Below are 25,340 nucleotides of genomic sequence, written 5' to 3'. Positions count from 1 at the left end.
AGCCAGCAAGCCACTGCAAAGTTTGCAAAATAATGTCGATGTTCTTATGTTGCAGTTACAGCTGCAACTGCTTCCACAGTTGTTTAAGGACATGTCACTGCCTAAAGATTTACACCAGCTAGCAGCAGCTTTAAAAGACCTTGAACCAAGTACCCGCAGGTTATTTGACATGGTGGAACAGGTAGTTGTGTTGTGTTTATCTGTTCCAATATCCATAGCTGGTTCTGAAAGGTCCTTCAGTGCATTAAGACGGCCTAATACTTGGCTGCGGTCAACAATGTCACAGAGTCGCCTTACTTTCCTCGCTTTAATGCACATTAACAAAGATTACCTAGACAAGGTTGACATTACAGCACTCATGGAGGAGTTTGTGGCTAAAACCCGTGAACGTTGTACAAATATAACCCCCAACGTCCTCCTAGGAAAGGCCTGAGTTCAACATTTTTATATTGTCTAACTTTACGTACTTTACTTCTTTTGAGTCGAATATTTTGTTCGAATTATGATAATAATCACATAAAGGAAAATTCATAAGAGACGATTTTGCATTTTCCTTAAAAGATTTTAATATAGTCTATTAGTACATTGTGTTCAGACTAATTTTTAATTTTTATCTTTCTTTGATTTAAAAAAATTATGTTGAGTGGTTTTTTCTAATACTTTCGAATAAATCAGAATGTTACATATTTATATTCAAAAAGTAAAAAAGATTCATTTGGGTACAATTAAAAAATAGTGCAGACCATAGTAAACTTTTAAAACTTCATTCAAATTGAGATTTAATATCAATTCAATAAAATTTATTTTATTGAATATTGGATAAATATTAAAACTGAATTAGATTTTATTTATTTGAACAAATGTTATATGCTTTTAAGGATACGGAGGTCCATATTGTTGGACATTAATGTAGTGCCCAAAAATAAGTTTAGCAGCCTTAAACTAACGATGTGTCTCATAACACAAATAAAAAATTTATTTAACAAGAAGACATGCATTCAACGCAAACATTACTTTTTAAAATTCTATACTTAAAGATATTTATGAACGTATAAAAAATGTTTTGTTCGAAGAGTATTACGTAATTAGATGAATATTGCACAGTTTTTTTACAGTTTGTAATTTGAAAAATGTTTCAGTACGCGAGGCAAATTAGTATTGCATTCCTGCCTCTGGAATACAAGTAGAGGACTAGACAACTGATGTAGGACTTAAAGATATATTAAACCATACAACAAAAAAATAATTTAAGTTGATTTTTTATAGAAATACAGTAAAATCTCTTTACAAACAGAAAACTGAAGATTTTACTTTTCAATAATATTGTATCTGATGAGGAAAGTCTATTTCTGAAATACTTGGAACCACTTTAACTATCTGTAGCAGCTACACCTGAGATTCTAATGGTTAATAAGAAGCCTTTATCAACTTCGTACTGGAGACCTATACAATTTAAACATGTTAAAAATAATAAAGAAGTTCTTGTTCAGAAGCTAAATCACATCAAAAGATAAGAACTTCATTTCTTTCAAGTTAACAATATTTTATCCACCCATCTTTTTATCTACTTTGCGAGCCACCCATAGTGAATAGCAAAGTAGCAACATCTCTTATTGATGTAACTATTTCAACTCTGTGTTATTCTATTTATTGAAGCAATTTCATAATTCTACGAAGCAATTTCATAACTTTATGAAGCAATTTCATAATTTTATGAAGCAATTTCAGGTGAACTGAATAAACTAAATGCTGTTTATGAGAATAGCGACGCACTCAGTGAATCTTGTTTTTCTTATGGAAAATCAATTTTTCGTGGACGGAACAGATCTATGGAGTGCCTTTTCTACATCTCATAAAAAACAGGTTGTTAGAAATAGAAAAGTTAAGGAGAAAAAACTAAACTGAAGATAAAAAATTAAATTATTGGTACAGAGAGTATTGAAGGAGAATATTAATATTCTCCTTCAATACACTACCAATCCAATTGGATTGGTAGTGGATGTTTACGTTAGATATAGCGGAGCATCAAATGGTGGTAATACGGCAAAAAGTATTTTACGGTATGTTTTTTAGAGTTAAATTAACCTTTCCTTATAATTTTTATATTAAATTATGTTTAGGATTGTATTAGAAAATATAGGAAAGTATTGGATATTGAAGAGAAACTAACCAAGCAGTTGTACATCATATTATGTACAGCCTGCTGTATGGAAATGTTAAACCCTGAGGCTTTAAAGATCTACTGCAAGAAGACAGCGCACATTTTTTTTCATCCATACCCTTGGTATATTATGTCCCAGGGTTTAAAAGAAATTGTTAGTACATTTTCACTAGGTAGTACGCCAAAAACTTATCGGGTAATATACTTTCTGATGAAGCAATGGAAAGCAGAAACAAAGATGTAAAAAACTTTAGAGAATTCTTTACACTTTAAGTTTCTAGATTAAAAACCCTGGGTTTAATGAGAAAACCTCTGTCTAGTTCAGATTCAGTGATCAGCTGCAAAGCAACAAGATATTGTTTCTTCCTAAAGAAGTTTATTCTACTTTTATAAAAGTTGTTTATTATTAAACTCATTAGTTGTATGAAAACTTGTATTTTTTTTCTTTGATTTTACGATTTAAAAAATCTATATTTTTATATATGGGATTCCAAAAGAATGTTAACCCTTAAAACCATATAGCCCAAATAGCGTCAACTGGTTTTTTGGGTGTTGCAGATATGACATATTTAGACGTTGCGCCTAAGTATCAAAAATACGTATTTATAATATTTGATCAAAATCGGATATGATATCGAATCCGATTTTGATCAAATATTAACAAATAAGTGGAAAAACGAAAATCTTTGCTTCCCAGTCGGCAAATTTAGTTGTAAATGCGCATTAGAAACTCGTTTAAATACGTATCGATGTGGTATGTATGTTAGCCATTTTATCGTGTCGAATACGCATAAGAAATACGCATTAGATGCGTATAAAGACAGGTATACAATACGACGCCTTCTGAGTATCAAACTCGCATTTGAAACTCTTGTAAACACGTATAAAACACGATAACCAGAGAATATTCAATACGATATTTTCCTGGTATTACATGCGCATTTAAAACTTTCCAGAATACGCATTATTTACGAATATTTGTTAGCCATTTTATCGTGTCAAACGCGCATTAAAAATAGACATCAGATGCGTATACAGACAGTATACAATACGACATCAGATGCGTAGACAGGTATACAATACGACGCCTACTGAGTATCAAACTCGCATTTAAACACGTATAAAACACGATAACCAGAGAATATTCAATACAATTTTGTTAACTAATATGAATTCATAACATAATGATAATGACTAGCAGTAAGCAACCCATAATACGGGTTATGACCCAGTCGGCAAATTTAGTTATAAATGCGCATTAGAAACTCTTTTAAATACGTATCGATGTGGTATGTATGTTAGCCATTTTATCGTGTCGAATACGCATTAGAAATACGCATTAGATGCGTATAAAGACGGGTATACAATACGACGCCTACTGAGTATCAAACTCGCATTTGAAACTCTTGTAAACACGTATAAAACACGATAACCAGAGAATATTCAATACGATATTTCCCTGGTATTACATGCGCATTTAAAACTTTCCAGAATACGCATTATTTACGAATATTTGTTAGCCATTTTATCGTGTCAAACGCGCATTAAAAATAGACATCAGATGCGTATAAAGACAGGTATACAATACGACGCCTATTGAGTATCAAACTCACATTTGAACACGTATAAAACACGATAACCAGAAAATATTCAATACAATTTTATTAACTAATATGAATTCATAACATAATGATAATGACTAGCAGTAAGCAACCCGTAATACGGGTTATGAGTTATTAAATCTTTAATAACAATAAAAACACATTAATAACTTGATATATTATCTAAAAAATTTAATACAAATTTATCTATAAATATTTTAACTTTGACTCCCTATCAGCAACGTCATTGCTTATAGTTAACGACGAAGACCGCATTAACATCAGTTGAGTTCTTTTTAAAATCTGTCACAACACAGGTACCAGAAACGGAAAATCAAGTAAAGCCTGCAAATACCTAAAAAATGAAATTAAAAAAAAAATTACAATTTTTAATTACAAAAGTACTATTTGCATTTTATTGTTAGTAGAATTAGGATAATAATAACAGAAAGTATATATTCTGTAACTACAGTATAATTAAAAAAGATTATAAAAAGGCTAGACAATACAATGTAGTAACACTGGCAAATAATACCACAACTTAATAAAATATTTTATTAACTTAAATACTTGGACTGAAAAGATTTTATTTATTACAATATTTGAACAATCGAGGGACAATTATAGTTAAACAATTTAAACAATTATACCATAAAATAGCAAGCAAATCGTAAAATATTTCTTAGAAATGATCTATTTTTTTCATTTGACTACTATTTTCAAGTTGCCTATAAGCATTTACATTAATAACTTCGTTGAGCCTAATACTATCTATTTCAATTCAACTATTATCATTAAACATATTACCAGTAATCTTACTATTGCTGCAACTGAATAAATGAACGTAAAAGAATCTTACAAATTGTGATCTTTTCTAATCAAAGACTTTATTTAAACTAAAGATTTATTGAAATCCATATCTTTTTATATGTTTACATACATTAGTCGTTTATTAAAAATATTAAACAACATTAATTTACATCAATGATTTTTAATTAAAAAAGAATCTAGACTAAAATGCACAAAATTATTTTTACCTTAATGCACAAAAATAATAAATGCACAATCTTGTATAAAAAAATGAAGCAATGTCAATCAATATATTTTACTCTAAATTAATTATTTAAATATATATATATATATATATATATATATATATATATATATATATATATATATATATATATATATATATATATATATATATATATATATATATATAGGGAAACATGGGGTAAAATGACGAATGGGGCAAAATGACAAATGGGGCAAGATGACGAATGGAACAAGATGACGACCTACAGTTATCTCTTAAGCAAAACTAAATATAACAGTTGACTTTAGCTGAAAGGGAAGTAGATTAATTTTACTAGATTTATCAATGGTTTCTTTTTAAATATTATTTTTGTGACGAAAGCTAAGTATTAAAAAAGTTTTTCCGACATTGAGAAAAAAACTTTTTATCCTTGTTTGACTTGATTTATTACATCGCTACATCACCAGCTAAAGGTAAGTTTTAATTTTTGGGAGAGACTAAGATACAGGCGTTTTTCGAAACAGTTGTCATCTTGCCCCATGTTCCCCTATATGTCTAGGGTTGCCAGATGTCCCGATTTTACGAAGGAGAATTCTGCGCCAAATATGTAAAAATATTTTTTTTACTTAGTTCTCCTTCGTAAAATCGGGACATCTGGCAACCCTATATATATCTATTCACATACCTTTAAAAAGTGGTATTACACTTTACACAATGAAATATGGAAATACATCATCATTTTTTTCAACTACTTTCAACGAATTTATTTATTTTTTCCAGTCTGTTATTTTTTCTAAGAAAGAATATTTATAAAGATACAGAGAAATATAAAATATACTGAAATATAGGCAGATTTATGTTTATAAACTTTTGTGTCAACAAATTACAGTCAGTTTTCCATGTTAAATACATAAAATATATATCAAATATAACATATATCAAATATCAAATAAATCCAATATAAAATAAAACAAAATAGTAAACTTACTCAAATCAGGATCAGTTATACCGTGTGAAGTAACTAAAAAACACTTCAGTTCTTTACAATTGCTCTAAAAAATAACTTTCAGCTCTTTCCAATTGCACTAAAAAGAAAAAAAAAACTTACTTAGATAAGTTGCCAAGTTCTTAAGAATCTGAAAACAAATAAGTAAAAAAACAAAGAACAAACAAACATTTATTTGTAAAAAACTACTATATTTAAACAAATTAAATTTAAAAAAGTGTAACACCAATTCTCCTTAAAGGCTAAAAAAAAAAATTTTCAGCTCAAATTTGCTTGCATACCTTGCTTGCAAAACCATGTGAATAAGAAACACATTTAGAAAAGCCTAGAAACTACTTAAAGATGACATATGCAAAATTGAAGTTTGAACGTTGACTGGACTAATTATTAGAAGATGTTTTTAAAAAATTCATAAAGATTTACATATATTCGTTCTTTTATATTGCATAAATCCATCATATGATAAATCTGAAATGAAAAAATGTAATGGATAAGTAAATATAAAGAAAAACATCATATATGAATCGCAAATCAAAATATCAGATAGAGATAAGATGTCATGATAAGAGAGTAGTAGTTGTTAAATATTGTTATTTCATGTTAGCTTTTAGAAAACAATTCATGTTGGTACATCGTCGTACGACAAAGGGAAGACAAACTAAAAATGAAAAAAAGAACATAACTATGTTAAAAATTATAAAAAAATTAAAATTATTTAAATTTAAAAGTGTTAATTGATACTATAAATAGTTAAACTCATACTTTGCTTTGTTCTAAAGTAAAACCAAATTAACAGACATTAACACTGCTTGACACTGAATTCTGTCAAGTTTTCTGCTAGCCGAGCAACATTTCTAGCATTTCAACAATTATTAATTTCATCCTGCCTAGATCTATTTTTTTTCATTTGACTACTATTTTCAAGTTGCCTGCAAGTAGGCTCAACGAAGTTATTAATGTAAATGCAAAAGCATTTACATTAATAACTTCGTTGAGCCTAATACTATCTATTTCAATTTAACTATTACCATTAAACATATTACCAGTAATCTTACTATTACTATAACTGAATAAATGAATGTAAAAGAATCTTACAAATTGTGATCTTTTCTAATCAAAGACTTTACTTAAACTTTGAAAACATGGAAACAACATAATATAAACATATATACGAACTATTAAACACAATATATTTATTTAAATTTATGAAACATATATAAACACCTCTTATAATATTTATATACACAATAGATACATTTTATACTACTTTAAAAATACATTTAGAAAACAATTATATAACACATATTACCACATACATATATTTATCAAAAACGTTTTAATTTTGAACATAATATAAACAAATATGCCAACTATAAACATATATAAATTGAATTGCGTGAACAAAAAATTTAAAAATAACATTAAAAAATCTAAAAAGATTCATATTAATTTATATATAAAGACATATATCTCGTAATAAAATATATCATATTTAATTTAAGTCAAATACTTATTGAATAAAGAACAAAAAAACAGATAAAAGAACTGCAATCCTAATAACAAAATTTAACGTTTAGCAACAATTAAAATGTCAGTGTTGGCTCAAAATTTTAACTTATTTTTCTAAATTTTCTAAAACAGAACAAAAAAAGATAATAGCATAACAGAAATGTCAATAAAATAATAATCAACATAAGCAAGGTATGAAATGATAGGATTTAAAATATATTTGAACTATATTAATTTAGGACTTCATTAAACTAAATTAATAAATTTAAAAGTAGTAATAAATATTTTTATGATAAAGTTTTAGTAACTCTTTTAGTGCAATAAAGCACTGTAACTGTACTAGAGATAATTTACTAAATTTCTCGAGAGAGACCTTTTTAATTTAGATTTTGTTTTCGCAATTTCAGATTAAGCATGCGCTTTAAAAGCAAAGATTTTCGTTTTTCCATTTTTTGTTCATATTTGATCAAAATTGGGTTCGATATCATATCCAATTTTGATCAAATATTATAAATACGTATTTTTGATAAATAAGTGGTATTGAACTCGAGTTCGAAACTTAAAACTAAATGCGCATTTTTCTGGTATCAATAGCGGTATGTTATACGTGATCAATACTCCGAGTATTTACAATACTAGTTATGCCGACTGGGGAGTTATTAAATCATTAATAACAATAAAAACACATTAATAACTTGATATATTATCTAAAAAATTAAATACAAATTTATCTATAAATATTTTAACTTTGACTCCCTTTCAGTAACGTCATTGCTTATAGTTAACGACGAAGACCGCATTAACATCAGTTGAGTTCTTTTTAAAATCTGTCACAACACAGGTACCAGAAACGGAAAGCCTGAAAATACCTAAAAAATAAAATTAAAAAAAAAATTACAATTTTTAATTACAAAAGTACTATTTGCATTGTATTGTTAGTAGAATTAGGATAATAATAACAGAAAATATATATTCCGTGACTACAGAATAATTAAAAAAGATTATAAAAAGGCTAGACAACACAATGTAGTAACACTGGCAAATAACACCACAACTTAATAAAATATTTTATTAACTTAAATACTTGGACTGAAAAGATTTTATTTATTACAATATTTGAACAATCGAGGGACAATTATAGTTAAACAATTTAAACAATTATACCATAAAATAGCAAGCAAATCGTAAAATATTTCTTAGAAATGATCTATTTTTTTCATTTGACTACTATTTTCAAGTTGCCTATAAGCATTTACATTAATAACTTTGTTGAGCCTAATACTATCTATTTCAATTTAACTATTATCATTAAACATATTACCAGTAATCTTACTATTGTTGCAACTGAATAAATGAACGTAAAAGAATCTTACAAATTGTGATCTTTTCTAATCAAAGACTTTATTTAAACTTAAGATTTATTGAAATCCATATCTTTTTATATGTTTACATACATTAGTCGTTTATCAAAAATATTAAACAACATTTATTTACATCAATTATTTTTAATTAAAAAAGAATCTTGACTACAATGCACAAAATTATTTTTACCTTAATGCATAAAAATAATAAATGCACAATCTTGTATAAAAAAATGAAGCAATGCCAATCAGTATATTTTACTCTAAATCAATTATTTAAATATATATATATATATATATATATATATATATATATATATATATATATATATATATATATATATATATATATATATATATATATATATATATATATATATATATATGGGAACATGGGGTAAAATGACGAATGGGGCAAGATGACGACCTACAGTTATCTCTTTAGCAAAACTAAATATAGCAGTTGATTTTAGCTGAAAGGGAAGTAGATTAATTTTACTAGATTTATCAATGGTTTCTTTTTAAATATTATTTTTGTGACGAAAGCTAAGTATTAAAAAAGTTTTTCTGACATTGAGAAAAAAACTTATTATCCTCGTTTGACTTGATTTATTACATCGCTACATCACCAGCTAAAGGTAAATTTTATTTTTTGGACAGACTAAGATACAGGCGTTTTTCGAAACAGTCGTCATCTTGCCCCATGTTCCCCTATATATCTATTCACATACCTTTAAAAAGTGGTATTACACTTTACACAATGAAATATGGAAATACATCATCATTTTTTTCAACTACTTTCAAAGAAATTCATTTATTTTTTCTAGTCTGTTATTTTTTCTAAGAAAGAATATTTATAAAGATACAGAGAAATATAAAATATACTGAAATATAGGCAGATTTATGTTTATAAACTTTTGTGTCAACAAATTACAGTCAGTTTTCCATGTTAAATACATAAAATATATATCAAATATAACATATATCAAATATCAAATAAATCCAATATAAAATAAAACAAAATAGTAAACTTACTCAAATCAGTATCAGTTATACCGTGTGAAGTAACTAAAAAACACTTCAGTTCTTTTCAATTGCTTTAAAAAATAACTTTCAGCTCTTTCCAATTGCACTAAAAAGAAAAAAAAAACTTACTTAGATAAGTTGGCAAGTTCTTAAGAATCTGAAAACAAATAAGTAAAAAAACAAAGAACAAACAAACATTTATTTGTTAAAACTACTATATTTAAACAAATTAAATTTAAAAAAGTGTAACGCCAATTCTCCTTAAAGGCTAAAAAAAAACTTTCAGCTCAAATTTGCTTGCATACCTTGCTTGTAAAACCATGTGAATAAGAAACACATTTAGAAAAGCCTAGAAACTACTTAAAGATGACATATGCAAAATTGAAGTTTGACCGTTGGCTGGACTAACTATTAGCAGATGTTTTTAAAAAATTCATAAAAATTTACATATATTCGTTCTTTTATATTGCATAAATCCATCATATGATAAATCTGAAATAAAAAAATGTAATGGATATTTTTGATTGTTCGCGCTTGCGAACATATATGTTCGCGCTTGAACTCCAAACCTAAGTATGTCACGCTGATGTCAAGTAAGTGACAATTTACGGTAATCGAAGCTTGGAAACAAAAATACCACCAAATATTGGCACCCTTACCTCAAAAAGTAAGCTGCAATGGCTTTGAATATAAAATATATTTAATGCAATGTTTTCTTAAAAAAAATTGTTTCTCATAAAAAGTCTATTCTATAATTATAGTTTATATTATGTCCTATATCAAGCCAGGACCGAATCCATAAGGGATGATGGGACTGATTGCACCCCCTCCTTTTAGATTTAATAAAAATATTTTTTTTTTGTATTTCTGTAAATTAAACATAACATTTTGTTTGAAAAAAAAAGAAAATAAGTGAAATACTTAGGTCGTTAAGAAAGTTCGTAGAACTTTATCTGTAAAGATAAAATGAGACAGGAAATAATTAAATATTTATATATCATTTGAAACTGTGTTTAATTATGAACATTATAAGTACTTGTTGAAATATTTTGAATGTTTATTAAAAAAGTTATTTAAATTTTATTATATACGTTAAAAAAAAAAAATTTAAAAATGGAAAAATTTGAATATCGAGCGTATATTAAAACCTGTGCTCTACTTGGAGTTTCAGCACAAGCCATATCCGATGAGTTGGTTTTAGTTCATGGTAACCAAGCTCCGAAATATAGTACAGTTGCCAAGTGGGCTACTTTATTTAAAGATGGTAGAGAGAGTCTCGAAGATGATCCTCGCTCAGGGCACCCTCGAACCACAAACACAGCTGAGAATATTGAACGTGTGCGAGCAATTATTGAAGAAAATCCGCATGCAACACATGATGTAATTGAAGCCCAGACATCGATTAATCGTTTTACAAACAACGAAATCATTCACAACGAACTTAAAAAAAGAAAACTAACATCACGTTGGATACCCCACAAGTTAACCGCTCAAAATCACATGAATAGAGTTGAGGCATGTAAGGAAAAATTAGCCCTTTTCAGAAACGGCCCATGGAGACTATGTGATATTATTACAGGGGATGAGTCGTAGTTTTATTTGAGACAAGTTGGACACAAGTCGGCTAATGCTAGTTGGGTCAGTGAAGGTGAAGGTCCAAGAACTATAGTAAGATGCGACAGGTTTCAGTTGAAAAATATGTTCTACATCTTCTTCAAAACAACAGGTGTTGTTCATTTGGGTTATGTTGAAATGGGAGACACCATTACTAGCAAATATTATATAAAAAATTGTTTGAAACCTCTCATATGCGAAATAAATAAGCAAAAATCTAAAACAGGCACTCAAAATTTCAAATTTCTCCATGATAACGCTCAGGGCCGGATTAGGACATTTTTAGGCCTGGGGCTGTAAGTATAGGAGGGCCTAATGTGGCGGTAAGGTAAAAATGCCGAGCGTTAGCGAGGTTAAACCCGGGGGTCAGTGGGCCGGAGGCCCCCAGCCCCGGGGTTTCGGGGGACCCAGACCCCCCAAGTAGGAAGGTCAGGGGGGCAGCTGCCCCCCAGAATTTTTTTTTTCAGTCTTGCTAATAAAAGGACACAATCTAGGTATGTTTTAGAGCATTTTTTTAATAATTTTTTACCAACTGGTTAGGTACAGCTACACCCCTTTGGCCCAGACACCCATATATATGTAAACTGACAAAAGGTCTTAAATCATGACTTAAGAAAGCAACTGCTGAGCTGTAGGTATATTTACTATTGAGACAGTGGAGTACGTGTATCAAATTGATAATGTGTTCACCTCCAATAAAGGAAGAAAATACTAATAATATTGGTATTTAAATGAAAAAAATTAAAAAAATAAAAATAAATAATATTTCAAATACACAAAAATTCATTCTTTAACTCAATGTTTATTACTGTGCACTGACAAATTCTTAAGGTATTGTATTGTTGTTTTATCATGTAAATATTTTTTCATATGTTTTTCAGGATATAGATCATCAAAAACCCATCTGCACTTTTGCTGAAATACTCACGCAGGTCGTCGGTTATAATCCACTAGGGTGTTTCATTTCCGACAAATTTTCGAAAATGATTACGTTACATGCATAACGGGGTAAATAATGTGCCAAAAAAAAGTCTGAAAAATTTTCAAAATTTTAAAATGTCATCTAGAGGTCGCCATCTTGAAAAAACAGCGTTTTTTACACTTTTTTCAACTTTAAACTTGAAAAACTTAAAAAACAATTAAATTTATGTTACGTTACTGGGTGTATATATTAAAGGTTATTATATGAACATTTGGTGAAATTTTCAGAAAAATTGGTAAATGTCTAGAGGTCGCCGTATTAAAATATAAAGCTAAAAAACTTGTTATTTTCTTAAATCTTAAAAAAAATTTAACTGGGCTATTTTTAGGCTTCAGCTTTTCTAAGAATAATAATTAATAAAGAAGATATTAGTAACATACAAAATACTATAAAGTATTAATTAGTTTTGATTTCGAATCGGATGGATTTTGCTTTCTGTGTTGTTCGACAACTTGCAAAATAAATTGTCGTTGTTCTTCATTTTGTGCACACTCGCGGAAATCACCAATAAGTTTTATTCCTCTTTCGGCCCAATCATTTGTTACCTCTAATTGTTTAACAAAATCGTCTGCAGTTCGATAATCTTGGAAGAATTTCCACTCTTGTGGATTCATCTGGAGCCATTCCTGTTTGTTTATTAGTCCTAATAAATCAAAAAGAAGCCACGACCATGGTCCAATTAAAAAATAAATAACGGTTGAAGAACTTAATGTCGGAAATTTTGGTTTCCCAATTAAAAATGTTTTTGGTCTTGGGGTAGAAAAAAGTTTCTTTGCCATTATTGTTCTGATAAATTCTGACAATTTTTCATTAAATAAAGATAGAATAACAAGCTCTTCTGTTAAATACCAAAGGTGACGGTTAATCGACGAAATCACAGCGGTTGCAATATCTGAATCTTCTTCTTGATACCAGTTCATTGCAAAAAAAAATTTGAAGTCATCAACTGGAGCAAATACGGAAATCCTCGAGCGGAGAAATTGCATCGAATAAAAAAGACTAATAAACTTAGCCATGCGGTGGATCATAATTTGCTCATTATTGGACATAATAAATTTATTAGATAAGAGTTCTATTTTTAAAATATATATGGAATGTGACATAAATCTGGCATTGTGAATTGCACCTGGTTTGTGAATTTTGAATATTCTTTCCATTGATAGTTTCCCCCCAAGGTAGATAATAGTTAATTCAATTAACTCAAGATAATCTTCTCGCGGAAATATTTTCTCTTCGAGGCATTGGTAAGCCCATTTCAGAACTAAACTTGCTTGATTAAATATTTCTGATTTAATATCAGTAGGCCATTTAAAAAAATTCAGGTTTGAGTAATCAATATCAATTCTAGAAAATTCGGCTCGGAAACGTTGAAAAATAGGTTCATCTGGACTTTTGCTACCTCCTCTTAATGCGGTAAATGCATGCTTAATGTGTAGCTCATTATGATGATGGCGACATGCGAGCCATAGAAGAGGTCTCTTTAACTCAATTTCAATTAAAGTTGCTGCTCCTTTTTTATTACCTGTGTTGCTTGCTGTTGTATCAAAGCATATACCAACAATGTTTTCCAAAATGTTCCAATCTTGCGCAAGTTTCACGACCTCGTCACATTGAGTTTTACCTGTCGAATCTTTAATCAAAGGTACACCAATAAGTTTCGGCCTGCAAATAAAACTTAAGTTAGTTTCTTTGAATACAAAAATAAAAAATATGCATAGGATTTATATAAATAAATAAGTACCCGTTAAGAGATCCGCTAATAAGAACTGCTACACGTTCTTCATTATGAGCTATGTCTAAATGAAAAAGCTTCGAATCCCAGTGCAAAATGGCCTTTTTAGGTTTGTTTATCTCCCAGTCAGCTTTAATTGACAGAACAATATTCTTTCGCGCATTTTGTCTTTGACGATGCACAGTTGATACTGACATAGAAATTTCATTAAGTTTGCCTCCGCTTTTGCAGATGATAGTGGATTGAAATAGAAGTTGTTGGCGAACTGATAAACAACATCGATCAGCCACAGATGCCGTTACTTCTGAGAGCTTCTTTGATGATATCTCTAGTGAATTTGTTAAAGGCACCTTTCTTTTCTTTAGTGGTAAAGGAGTAAACTCTGTATCTTTTTGATCTTCTTCGTCAGCACTTTCAACTATTTCACTGACATCAAAGGCACTCGATTTTTGATCTTCGGTTGAACTTCTCCGAAAATCTATGCTTAGTCTATCTTCTCGACGTTCTAAAAATTTTGAAACACCTAGATCGATGCTACCTGTCATATGATACTTTCTGCTACTCTTTTGATCTTCATAAAATGCCCAATCTTCTTTCCATTTTGGTCTACGTGATACTAATAACTGTTCATATGCATTTACTGCTGAAATGTCGCAAAGTTTCTCAAGTTCATTACAAAATGTGACAATTTTTTCTTTTCCAGCTTTAACATCTCGACTTGCGTGATCAATTTTTTTTATTTTCACCATTTCCACAAACAATTTGGTAAGCAATGAAAGACAATTGAAAGGATGCAACTTTGTATAGATAACGATGGACATTATTTTGAACATTTGATAAAATAAAATTTAAAAAAACTCTTTTTTTTTTTTTTTAATAGGGGAGTTCTACGAACTTTCCTAACGACCTAAGTAGGGTGTTTTGAAATTATCAAAATAAAAAAAAGCGAATTTTCATCCCTTAAAATCACCCCCTTACCCTAACTAGATGGTCTGGATCCAGCAAACCAAAAAGACTTTAATTATCGCTTCCTTACTAGATGGTCTTAATCCGCCCCTGAATCCAGAAAATAACACCAATTCAGATCTATTAATTGCGAAGGTTTTATATTTTACCTTTATATTACAAAGTTGTTAATTTACTTTGTCTACAATGAAAATAGGTTATGTACCAATTTTCACGCCAATACAAATTTTGTTTTAAAATATAACTATGTATTTTAACATGTTATTTGATTCTAAATTTCAAATTTCCAAATTTGGCATGGGCTATAGAATATACATTGCTTTAATACTTTTTAATGATGAAATATGGGTGGTCACGATCTTTTTTTAATAAGTCTCCATTTTATTTTAGTTTAATAATAGCAAAGAGAGGGAATAGGAGAATTTTTCAAAATTCTATTGAGTGTGTGATAAAAGAAATGGAAACAGTTCCCTTTATTGGTGTTTCTTTTATGGTAGTATATATCAAAAACTGAGTTTTCCCATGCCTCTATTTGTAAAATTTGTAAAATTTAGCATATCTTAACAGACAAAAAAAAATTTTTCCTTGACTTTTATATTATTGACATTTTGTTTAGATATTTGTTTTGGAGGTTTTCTGGTTGATTGGTCCAAGGAAATTTTTTTTTATTTTATCAGTTTAACTTTTTTATTACAAGGTGTTGAAAGCGTGTAGCCATAGATACCTCAGACTGAACAAATGAGTTTGGTTTTACAAACAAAAGAAAAGAAAAAGGAACATTTTTCTTTTTTATTATCAATAAGTTAAATTTTTCCAGAATTGTTATGTTTTTTTTAATTTTAGCGATGCTCTTATTCCACTGACAATTGATCTGTTATCTGAGACTTAAAAATTTACCTAGACCCTAGAAAAGTAATACCTAGTCAAGATATTTATATATACAAATTTATATATACTAATGACGTCGGCTAAAGTGTTTATTTAACAATTGTATAACTAAAATCAAGATTAATATTAGACGTCTATATAGTCTAACAAACGTTATTAAATATTTAAGTGTCTTTTTAAATTCGAACCTTTCATGAAATTTTTATATAGATGCTTCCTGTATTAAACTAAATTGAGCTAATGGTATGCATTTAATTATACATAATTATGTTGAATCTACTCTTAAGCGGCTGTGCTTTTCAACTTTTTAATCTCATCTTAATTACTGTTGTCAAGTTGGGGACAAATCGGATATAATATTATTAATAAATTGTTATCTGCTCAACTTCAGCCAATTTTAATCAGTTTTTAATCCTATAATACAAGTACTTCAAAACACTTAAAATTCCTACATTGTTAGGACTAATTAGATTTGCTAATGTTTCTTTTTTGTTTTTGATTCACTAATGTAAATTTACCTTCATTTATAATAAGGTTTTTTTTACTGAAACTCGATTTGTTCATGCACATTTAACTAAAAATATCAACAATGTAAAGCTTTATGTACCTCCCTTTAAAAATTCTGAAAAACTTTGATAATGGGAAGCATTCTATTGTATATGAGTGCACCTGTGAATAAAACTTGCATGCATTGTGGATGAGTTTGAAAGCTGTTAAATGAACTTTTTTTTCTTTGCTTAAACAAAATAAATTTAAACAAGTTTTAAAAACTTTATTTTAATTTTTTATCATGAATATCACTTTTTATCATTGTTTTTGTTGTTGCTGTTGAGTTGTTGTTGAGTTGTTGTTGTTGTTGAGTTGTTGTTGTTGTTTTTGTTGTTGTTGTTGTTTATGAAATTGTCAGTTAGCAGATTAAAATTTATATCAATGGCGTATTGTTGTATTTTAGATTTTTTGTTATCATGGAATATCCCATTTATTTAAAGATTTTTTCTAACATAACCTGCAAAACCTTCTTGTTGAATTATGTACAACATTATTGTAAGGGAGCACCCTGGCTGTACCCCTCTATGTACATTTATTTTACCCGATAAGAAACCGCTATATATTTTTAAATAATAAATTAACGTCATAGTAGAAAGTTTACACCGAAGAAAACACTAAAACCGAACTTCAATAAATATACAAAGAAATTTAACTACATTTTGCTTTTATTGACGCAAAAAAGTTCACATTCAATCTGTTAGCACTGTTTATAACGCAACGCATTGTTGTTAAGCTCCTGTATAATTAAAACCGAAAAAAAACACATACAATTTTTTAATACATAAGGAGTAGAATTTTCTTGGTTGTTTTGTTTTTTGTACTACTTTTCTAACTCAATTACTTCTACTTTGGCTTTATTCGTTTCTGTTCTTTTTAAACTCACTTATTCTTGGTACGTGGAGGCGGGTTATGATGCTCTTTAGTGAGTTGAGCCTGTCTTCTGTAGACAGTGGTTTGTAGTCTCTGTATGGAAATTAGCTGGAGGACAATAAACCACTATGTTAAAGGTTAATAAAACTACATTATTCAACTAAAATAATAGCACTTAGCAATATTCAATTTAAGATCTACAGGACAAAAAAATCTAAAATTACAGCTAAATGACGACCGTATACTTCCAATGATCGAGGAATGTGACGTGATTGCAAAAATGATAAATAGTGAATTAAAAGGTTTAGTTATTAAAAAATAAACGGTTTTGGTTTATTAAGTTTGTATGTGTCAATTCGTTTTAGTGCTTGACATGATTGATAATAAAGACAATGTTATAGCAACATCCAATAGAAATCAAGTAAGAGTTTCTAAAAATACATATGGGAACAAACCATGGCGCTCTTTAAGTAACAGGCAATTTATAGATCTTTTTCAAAATTTTCATAAAAAATTATATTGCTTTAATTCATAAAATTGCCAAAACAATGAAATAAAAACAAATTTAAAATCAGGTAAAAAAGAAAACTAAATAGCATACTAGGGTTTTTATTTTGTAAAATACTACAGTAAAAATACTGGGAAACTACATCTTTAAATAAGAATAGATTATAATGCCTTATGTGAATAAGGAATACTTTTAAAATTATAAAACAGAAACTTTAAAGAATCAATTAAATAACAACAAATAAATAACAATAAAAATGTCAATGACTGTTAACCTAACATGACAACTTTAAAATTTTAAGAGATGTTTCTCTGTTTGATTTTGGTGTTGAAAGTTTGCAATAGTTTTTAATAAAAATATTTGACAGTATATTACCATGATGTCGCTCCATATCAAAAGAGTAATGCTCTGATATTAGCATGAAAATATTGCACAGGGATGTCCAACAAACTTTGTCCTTAATAGAGATAAAGAGTACAAATGAGAAGTAAACCCATTGGACAGTATTATCAAAAGGAATTTTCAACCCACCTCTATTGATTGATTTAAGATATTGAACAAACTTTTCAAAATAAAACATTGTTTTAGTCAAAATTTCCTCTTCATTAGGCAAATCATCATTTTGAGATACATATCCAGCAATGTAAACAAGAGACATCTTTGATTGAACAGTTATACTTTTTTCAAGTGTTGGTAAGTTGTCAAATACCTCAGCTGAAGACTCATCAAGAAAAAATCCACAAAATTGACAAGAATGTCCTGCATAAAAAGCTGACTCGTTAATGTTATGTCAACAAAAGTGAACCTTTAGAAATATTGAGCTTTTCAATTATTTCTTGAACACTTAAAAAATATGTGCCACCATATCCTTGTCTTAACTTGCTGAATTCTTTTTCAAGTGGGTCTGTTGTAAATTTTCCTAACAGAACATATTTGTGTGTTTCTTCTAATAATGTTTTTGTCAGCTCAACAATTCCTTTACACGTATGATTTATGGAATGTCCTGTATCATGGGTTAACTGTTTTAAGCGTTTTCCCGAATTACTTGTCATGCGTAATGCCATTTCTCTAAAATCAAAAACAAACTTTAATCTATCATCATTCGGATCTCTGATGACAGCTTGTCGATTATCATTAAATCTACCATCCACATCAACACTTTTTACATCTAAAATTTTCCACCAAGTGACTACAAGTTTAATAAAATCAGCAGTTTGGCTTATGTTTGAGATATTGGTGGTTTCGGGGTCATTAAGTAGAGCATTGTATGTTTTGTCAGAGAACACCTTTAGACAAGTAGAAACAGATTGTTTTTCAATATGACTTGGTCGAATAGAAACTTCATTCAAATCAGAAAGTTTCATTAGACAATTTGATTCAGCTTCATAAAGTTTTATTAAATGTTTCCAACAAGCTTTTTTCTCAACACCATTTTCATAAAAAACAAGTTCTCCAGTTTTTTCTGTGAGCCAGTTGTTTCTGATGTTTTTGATCAAGTGGATAAAATTAAACAACAAAAAAGTTCCATCGGTGGTTAACCAAGTTCTTTCAGGAAATGTGTCAAACCTTTTAAAAAACGCTTGATTAGTTCAATTTCCGTCACATATAATAGTTTTTGCTTCTCCATTTGAATGTTTTACTGCTTCTACAGTCGAATGAATATGATCATATAGAAATTGAGAATTTAATTTGTTTACAGGTAACATTTTTACTAAAAACTTAGGTCCACCAAACATACAAGTTATCATGACACCTAAAACAGTTTTTGCAAGAGAATCTGGGTCATCTAATGCTTTTACAAAAGCAGCACCTCCGTGGTATAATAGCATTTTTTTTAACATAAACCTCGTCGTGAAGAATAATACAAGTTCTTTGACTATTACTTAAATTATCAAAAACTTGTTTTAAAAATAAATTATCATCAGACTTTGATACTCTTGAGGTAATGTGCGTTAATGTTCGAATAGAAGGTAGTTTAAAATCATCACATAGTTTTTTATAAAGTGTACAAGAGGTGGCAAAATACTCAAATGCTCTGATGATTACACTAAGACTGTACTTACTTGTGTTCATTGAATTAACTTGCTCATTCATAACTATATCTTTATTATTTGGTGTCAAAAGGTTTAGATATTGTAATACTTCTTCAAATTTAGACCACGTATTAAAAAAATTAGATACAGTATGGACTTTTTTTTTCACACCATTGAAATAGGCTTCAAATCTTAAAGAACTATCAAATATAATGAGAAATTTTGGTGTTGCATAATTAAAGTGTGTAGATTGTACATAAAGTTTGCTATCTAAAGTAAAGGCTATAATTTCTACAGAAAAATTGCGTTTTTTATATTTAGCAATGTATCATAAAAAACGTCAAAATCAAATTTATCTTTTGTTAAAAACAAATCAATTTCGTCAAAATTATTTCGGCTTGATGATAATACACGTTTAGTTGATCTTACAGAGGGTATAGATGTTGGTATTTGACTGAGAGGGACATTAGGCCAAATTGATGGTGGGTTCTTTGGTCGTTCTCTTCCTTTTACTTTAATTTTTTCAAAGTTTATGGGCCAATGCAGTTCACAGACTACAGTATTGCTTGACACTTTTAAGTTTGCATTAGGAATAAATCTTATCCAACGTGTTCTCTCTTCTTCGTCTCTTGGAAATTTATAAACTGACATTTTTGAATAGGGTTGCCAGATGTCCCGGTTTTACGAAGGAGAATTCTGCGCCAAATATGTAAAAATATTTTTTTTACTTAGTTCTCCTTCGTAAAACCGGGACATCTGGCAACCCTATTTTTGAATCGTTTGAATTTTTTTCTGTGATAAGTAATTTGTCGAGCATCTATAGACACAGCTATTTTTCAACATTTTATAACTGACAAAGTAAAGAAGTAAACGAAGCAAGCAAGTTTTTTTTTATATCATCCGAGTCCTTTTCATAATATATTCAAGAAGTTAAAATCGGCCCCCACATTATTTTCTGAATTTTGCTTGTCACGGCCTGTTACTTATAGAGCGCCATGGGACAAACCAAAACCTTTTTTAAATGATTTCAAAAAGTAAAAATGAAACTAAAATATAAAAGAAGAGCATTTTTAAACTTTAACATTGACTTTAAACGCCCTCCTCTCCTCTAAAAAAGTTTTTTTTTAAACTTATTTGTTTATCTTAATAAGGAAATTACTATTTAGTAAACTCAGTTAGTAAACTATTTACTGTTTATCGTACATCTGTTGTAATTGTGCACAAGAAACTATGGAAAAAGAAAGCACTTTTGTATTCTTATCTCAACTTGACCGAAATCTGTACTTAAAGCTTATGAAAAAGATCAGCATTTTTTGAGTTCATCAAAAAAATCATTCTCTAACAATTGAACCTTTCTTTAAAAAAAAAATAAGTAGTTTAACAATAGAACAAAATTCGAACTGATTTTCAAGAAGTGAAGGGTAAAATCTTTACTTTTTACTGCTTACTAATTGTTAATTACTGAGTCGGTACATTTAATTTCACTTTCGGAATTAAATTCCATACGGATACGAGTTTGTCACAACCCAAGCGTAAACCAAGAACGCATTGATTTCACGGGGTTTTTTTTGAGGTTTAAAAATTGAATTTAAATGTCCTGTGCTTTTATTGCTTGATTTATTGCCGATTTTATAACTTCATATAACAATATACCACGTTTCCGTAACATATAGCATTATACCATGTTTCCGTAACAGTAAAGCTTTTAATAAAAACTTAATATCATAATTAGTGTTTCAGTAACTAGTAAAAGTTAATTTCAATGAAACGAAACCATATTGTTGACAGGTGTTATTCTTTTTACTTTAGGGGGGTTTAAAAATGCAACACAAACCATGCGTTAGCTCTACAGTTGTGCCAATTGAGCGATTTAAAGACTCTTTAATGGTAAACAGACAGGTTAAGTTGTAAATGGACAGGTTAAATGTTAAATAGACAGGTCGGACAATAGTTGAAAGAGTCAGAACAATATCCAGAATTTTTAAAAATAGGAACAATTGGTGATTTTTAACAGATGAGAGAACAAATGCTATGGACGATAAGTTTGTTGAAGAACGCTTAGGTGATTTAATGGTCTAACAACAAATTATCTTTTGTATCTGGGATGTCAGGAGGGTTGTTTCATATTTGAATGGAGAAGTAATAAGATAAATATTAGACATGTCTTTATTAAAGATGATTTTCTTTTATTAGTCTCAATAACACCAAAAATAAAAAAATACAAGATTTAATAATCTTAGAATAATAAATACTTTTATTTTATTTTTCATTTTAATTTTTAGACTACCTTTTGACATAAAATTTTTTCAATTATAAAAAGACAGCTGTTCTCAGGATAGCTGTTCTCAGGACAGCTGTTCTCAGGACAGCTGTTCTCAGGACAGCTGTTCTCAGGACAGCTGTTCTCAGGACAGCTGTTCTCAGGACAGCTGTTCACAGGACAGCTGTTCTCAGGACAGCTGTTCTCAGGACAGCTGTTCTCAGGACAGCTGTTCTCAGGACAGCTGTTCTCAGGACAGCTGTTCTCAGGACAGCTGTTCTCAGGACAACTGTTCTCAGGACAGCTGTTCTCAGGACAGCTGTTCTCAGGACAGCTGTTCTCAGGACAGCTGTACTCAGGACAGCTGTTCTCAGGACAGCTGTTCTCAGGACAGCTGTTCTCAGGACAGCTGTTCTCAGGACAGCTGTTCTCAGGACAGCTGTTCTCAGGATAGCTGTTCTTAGGATAGTTGTTTTCAGGATAGCTGTTCTCTGGATAGTTGTTCTGATAAAAAAATGTGTTTGAATCCAAGGTATTATATAAAAGTGTAAATTTTCAGCAGTGAGATTATAAAACATTATTAAAAATTATAAGAAAAGACTTTAGTCAACCTTGTAAGATAGTTGTAAGAAGTACATGATGAAGAAAATCTAATGTAGGAGTACATGATGAAGAAAATTTAGAATTGCAAAATTACAAATTTTGTTAAGAGTAAAGTATGATCTGAATCACTAAAACTAAGCACAAGCAAAGATCAAAATAAATCAAAAATCAAGAAGCAAAAACAATTGATTTAAGTAGTCTTGGAAACAAGTCAAAAATGTAACTATCTAGATAAGAGATTGAGAAAAGAAAAGGTTTCAAGTATTAGTGCTTGCGTGGTCCTTCGTAATAAAGCTAACCAATTTTCATGGCCGACGACACAGGTTTAAAAGTGGAGGGCCACAATCACCAATTTCTAAAAATAGTCCTCTATATCTAATAATATAAAAAAAGATCCTTTACAAAAAAAGTGGAGGGAGTATTGTCCCCGGTTTTGTCGGCTCTGATTTTCAATGGTAGTTATTTAACACATCAAATAATCAATGAATTAAATAATTATAACATGTTCAAAAAAGGTTTATTAAAAAGTACCTGCATTAATATGATTGAAACGTGAAAAACTTTTGATGTTTGTATTTGGTGAACGAGCTAATATTGCGGGGGAATCTGTCTTTTTTGCTTGCAATACTTTCCATCCCTGAATGTATGTTGCTACTGAAGTCTTGGCAAATCAGAAGATATTATATTTATCATCATTCAGATTTAAAGACGAAATAGAAAAAATTAATTTAGTCTTACAAAGAGTAAGCAGGTCTGGTGAATTTAGAAAAATGAAAAATTTGACAAATTTTGACACTATAGCCTTGATTCAAATTGTTAAAGAAAACTTGACTTAAACATAGATTGCACTTGGCGCCATAAGCAGCCACAATTCTTTTAGTTGGAGTAAAAATCTAACTACTTTACCGGTATCCCCAGACAAAATATTGCTTTGCATGCTAATATCGTCTGATTTTTGTATGTTACGAGACTTTATTTTGTTTATCATTGTAAAAAATCTTGTAAAGTTATCTTTTAAAAAGAATTTTACGTACGAATTTTACTAATTTTGTATAAAACCTTCATTTTTCAGTATATAAAAAACGTTAAACGAAGAAAAGCAAAGCCTTTTTTTAATGCAGCTGATCAAAGTTAAAGTAGGTTTCAAAACATATGCACAATTCCAAAAGGGTTTAACATGAAAACGGCAATTACGTGAAAAAATTCCTTTTTTTTATGTAATTGTTATTTACACTATATTTAGACTTCATGCCCTGTAAAATTGCGCATAATCTGTACTAATTCTTGGTTAAACCTATAACAAAGGGCATTGGTGGATGTGGTAAATTTTCAACGGGTAAAGTGTGAAAATAAAAGGCGGAAATAGGGTCGTAAGGCCTTGGAGCTTGAGTCAACTGATTAAAGAAGAATGCAAATAAGTGCTGCTACATCAACTGAGGCTTTGGGTTGGGACAACAATATTCGCTCTTTATTACTGCCTTTTACCCATTGAAAATTTCCGCATTTCAGCATTTTACCCGTAAGGAAGGTTATACATATTTTTCTTTAAGTTTTTTTATGCTATTCTTTATTTTTTAATGGCTAGTCTTTATTAATTAAAATGTTTATAAGCAAAGTGTTATTGACGAAAACTAATAAGAATAATTACAAAATTTATAGATAAAAAACAATAATAATAAAAATATTTTAATTATTTCTTTTATTAATATCATTTATATATATATATATATATATATATATATATATATATATATATATATATATATATATATATATATATATATATATATATATATATACATATTAAATATTCTTATCCAGGCAAGTGCATTCATTCTTTTTTTATTATTATTATTTTTTTTTTCATTATTATTATTTTTATTTTAATAACAATAACAATAATAATAATAATAATAATAATAATAATAATAATAATAATAATAGCAATAATAAAAATAATAATAATAATAATAATAATAATAATAATAATAGGAAGTTTAATATTATTATTTTTTATTAGAGGTTTATGTTTATTATTATAATAATATATAGTTATACTATTATAATAATTATTTACAATTATTATGATGATATAATTATATACTATTATGATAATAATAAAAATATTATAATAACAAATAATAACTTCTAATAAAATACTATAAATTAAATAAAAATAAAAATAATCTAAAAAAAATTAAAAATTCATCAACTCTATTGATATTATTATAATAAAAAAAAATAAGTATAAGGAAAAAATAATAAAGAAAAATAAAAAAAAGATAAAAAAAAAGAATGAATGCATATGTCTGTTTTTATGCAAATATATGTATGTATGCTACTTTTGGAGGTGAACCCTTGGCAGTGGTTTGGCGTTTTTGCCGGCAGAAGTATATACGTACCCACGTTAAGTTATCTGGCTTCACATGCAAAAACATCATCGCTTGGCTCTTTAGTTTCTTGTGTACAACCTTTTGGATGTGTGTTTGAAAGTACACCACAACAATTATATTTTTATTATGCTCGATAAAAATAAAAAATTATTCGTATTTGACAAATAAGATTGAGTGGGCGCAAGACTATTTATTTAAAAAATCACGGACATTTTTATCCGCATTCTATTTTTAAACCATTG

The 25,340-nt window shown here is 28.9% G+C and overlaps 3 protein-coding genes and 2 long non-coding RNA genes across 7 annotated transcripts; 1 reads left to right on the top strand and 4 right to left on the bottom strand.

The window, feature by feature from the left end:
* Positions 1-3,925: 3,925 nt before the first annotated feature.
* Positions 3,926-7,158, bottom strand: LOC136090167 (uncharacterized). 2 transcript variants are annotated; one of them, XR_010643220.1, is made up of 4 exons: positions 6,086-7,158; positions 5,787-5,883; positions 5,484-5,591; positions 3,926-4,117 (listed from the first exon to the last, which is right to left on the bottom strand). It is a non-coding gene; the product is annotated as an uncharacterized LOC136090167 (long non-coding RNA). The 2 variants fall into 2 exon arrangements; XR_010643221.1 differs by lacking the exon at positions 3,926-4,117 and adding an exon at positions 4,125-4,872.
* An 838-nt stretch (positions 7,159-7,996) lies between these two features.
* Positions 7,997-10,211, bottom strand: LOC136090166 (uncharacterized). Of its 2 annotated transcripts, XR_010643219.1 has the most exons (4): positions 10,006-10,211; positions 9,710-9,806; positions 8,865-8,937; positions 7,997-8,182 (listed from the first exon to the last, which is right to left on the bottom strand). It is a non-coding gene; the product is annotated as an uncharacterized LOC136090166 (long non-coding RNA). The 2 variants fall into 2 exon arrangements; XR_010643218.1 differs by lacking the exon at positions 8,865-8,937.
* Positions 10,212-10,813: 602 nt separating this feature from the next.
* LOC136089945 (protein GVQW3-like) lies at positions 10,814-11,293 on the top strand. The gene has a single exon (XM_065816045.1). It carries the CDS (start codon positions 10,814-10,816, stop codon positions 11,291-11,293), a length of 480 nt encoding a protein of 159 aa, XP_065672117.1.
* A 1,389-nt stretch (positions 11,294-12,682) lies between these two features.
* On the bottom strand, positions 12,683-14,800 carry LOC136089944 (uncharacterized). Its single transcript, XM_065816044.1, has 2 exons — positions 14,038-14,800; positions 12,683-13,958 (listed from the first exon to the last, which is right to left on the bottom strand). Exons 1-2 carry the CDS (start codon positions 14,775-14,777, stop codon positions 12,683-12,685), a joined length of 2,016 nt encoding a protein of 671 aa, XP_065672116.1. The 5' UTR covers positions 14,778-14,800.
* A 7,320-nt stretch (positions 14,801-22,120) lies between these two features.
* Positions 22,121-23,242, bottom strand: LOC136089943 (keratin-associated protein 5-5-like). Its single transcript, XM_065816043.1, has 2 exons — positions 23,237-23,242; positions 22,121-22,606 (listed from the first exon to the last, which is right to left on the bottom strand). Exons 1-2 carry the CDS (start codon positions 23,240-23,242, stop codon positions 22,121-22,123), a joined length of 492 nt encoding a protein of 163 aa, XP_065672115.1.
* Positions 23,243-25,340: the final 2,098 nt, after the last annotated feature.

This window comes from Hydra vulgaris, chromosome 13 (genome assembly GCF_038396675.1).
Source record: "Hydra vulgaris chromosome 13, alternate assembly HydraT2T_AEP".
Lineage (NCBI taxonomy): Eukaryota > Metazoa > Cnidaria > Hydrozoa > Anthoathecata > Hydridae > Hydra > Hydra vulgaris.
This window is presented reverse-complemented; position numbering and strand designations above follow the sequence as displayed.

Excerpts from the sequence above, each read along its gene's own strand:
- LOC136089944 (XM_065816044.1), bottom strand. The coding sequence starts at position 14,777 with ATGGTGAAAATAAAAAAAATTGATCACGCAAGTCGAGATGTTAAAGCT. Across the intron at positions 13,959-14,037 it reads ATTAGCGGATCTCTTAACGG|GCCGAAACTTATTGGTGTAC; the intron begins GTACTTATTTAT and ends TTTTATTTGCAG.
- LOC136089945 (XM_065816045.1), top strand. The coding sequence starts at position 10,814 with ATGGAAAAATTTGAATATCGAGCGTATATTAAAACCTGTGCTCTACTT.